This window comes from Protobothrops mucrosquamatus, unplaced genomic scaffold (assembly GCF_001527695.2).
Source record: "Protobothrops mucrosquamatus isolate PMUCROS unplaced genomic scaffold, P.Mucros_1.0 scaffold1744, whole genome shotgun sequence".
NCBI lineage: Eukaryota > Metazoa > Chordata > Lepidosauria > Squamata > Viperidae > Protobothrops > Protobothrops mucrosquamatus.
This window is the reverse complement of record NW_015387887.1, coordinates 106377-108120: the sequence shown is the minus strand read 5'-3', so window position 1 is coordinate 108120 and position 1744 is coordinate 106377. Positions and strand designations below refer to the sequence as shown.

At 38.8% G+C, this 1744-nt stretch overlaps 1 protein-coding gene across 1 annotated transcript in view; it reads left to right on the top strand.

Moving 5' to 3' along the window:
- OGDHL (oxoglutarate dehydrogenase like) overlaps positions 1-1744 on the top strand; it is a 45486-nt gene that overhangs the window by 4696 nt on the left and 39046 nt on the right. The window contains exon 3 of the mRNA XM_015823023.1: positions 735-837. Coding sequence (XP_015678509.1) covers positions 735-837 — 103 coding nt within the window. The remainder of the gene's footprint in view (positions 1-734; positions 838-1744) is intronic.

Here is a 1744-nt window from a genome sequence, read left to right as displayed (position 1 = left end):
TCCTGACAGTTAGAACAATTAACCAGTGGAACAACCTGCCTCCAGAAGCAGTGAATGCTCCAACACTGGAAGTTTTTAAGAAGAGACTAGACAGCCATTTGTCTGAAATTGTATAGGGTTTCCTGCCTGAGCGGGGACTTGGACTAGATGACCTCCAAGGTCCCTTCCAACTTTATTGTTATTATTATTGTTATTATAAAACGGTTCTACGTAGATGGTATCACGCACGAACATCAGAGTAACGACGGAAGGATAATCCCAATTTGGGATTCTTGACTGAAATTCCCCAGTGCCGGTTTGTGTTCTCAGCAGATGGGCTTCTGTCTGTTTGCCGTAAGGGACGCACCTTAGAATTTTCATTTTAAAATTAATTTTAAAATGAATGAATTGCAATTGGACATAAAGGCGCTTTTCATTGCCCCATTGGGCCAAATTTTGTAAAATACATAAGATAAGAGTTATACATACATAAGATAAGAGTTATACATACATAAGATAAGAGTTATACAATTGACATACCCCAATGACAGGCGGCCTTGCTTTCAGTTTGTAGGGCACTACAAAGCTCAGCTTGACCCTCTGGGGATTCATGCCGTTTCTTTTGATGCTTCTATGAACCATTGTAATTCCACGAGTTTCGGTGAGCTCCTCCTTTGATTGACCCTGTTTAGCGTGATGTTTGTTCTTTCCTTCGCTTTTCCTACTTCCTTTCTTTCCCACTCTAACCTCTTCAGATCCGGGGACATCATGTGGCTCAGTTGGATCCCTTAGGAATCCTGGATGCCGATCTGGATTCATTCGTTCCATCGGATTTAATCACTACTATAGATAAACTGGGTGAGAGTTTTGAAACCTCGTCGGCAGTAAATTAATATCCATAGTCAGAGGAATGTCTCAGGGAAACCAAATGCAACTCGCAAGTTAGTTAAGCATTGCAATTTTCTTTCACTACTAGAACATAGCAGCCAAGTCTTCTTTAGTGAGATTGTCCTCTAATTATGTGTATTAGTTTATTATAAATAGATTAGCATTTTTTATATGTACAGTAGTGGCCAAAATGGTGGAAACCTTTTGGGAAAAGTGTAGAGTAGAAATGCCACCTTTGGTTAAGTTTCCACCAATTTTTCTTCTAGTTTCTTTATAACTGTAGCCTTGTTCACTTAATAACACTATTTTACATCGCTTTCTGGGCAACCAGTCAACTCTTTGCACCATTACTTTAATTTTATTATATTTTACAAGCTCACTAAATGGAAAAACACAAAAAAACCCAACCGACTTGATAGCCATCACATAACACACTGACCAATGTCCTCCTCTCAGCTTCAATACAGGACACCAATAACTGAATCCTACTGTGATCCCATTGGCTCATTGCCAAAACAAGATGACACCTGATTGGCTCTCTAAACACTCATGCTCATTGGCTACCATCGGATGAAGGAAAGCTACCTGATATCAACCTGAGCAAGTTGTGCTTCCTTTTTCTGGATATTTGGCTATAACTTTTCATAGAATACAGTACAGATAATTGAACAACCTTTGTTGCATTACATTCTTGATTAAATTATCTTTCCATTGATATATAATTTTATGGTACTACTCCCCCCCAAAAGTGGTGTTATGAGCCATCAAACCTCAAAAATACACTTTTCCCAAAGATTTCCACAATTTTGGCTACTACTGTATGTACGTGGATTTTTGGGTATGTTCACACATGCATTGTGTACTTAACTAAAGGGGG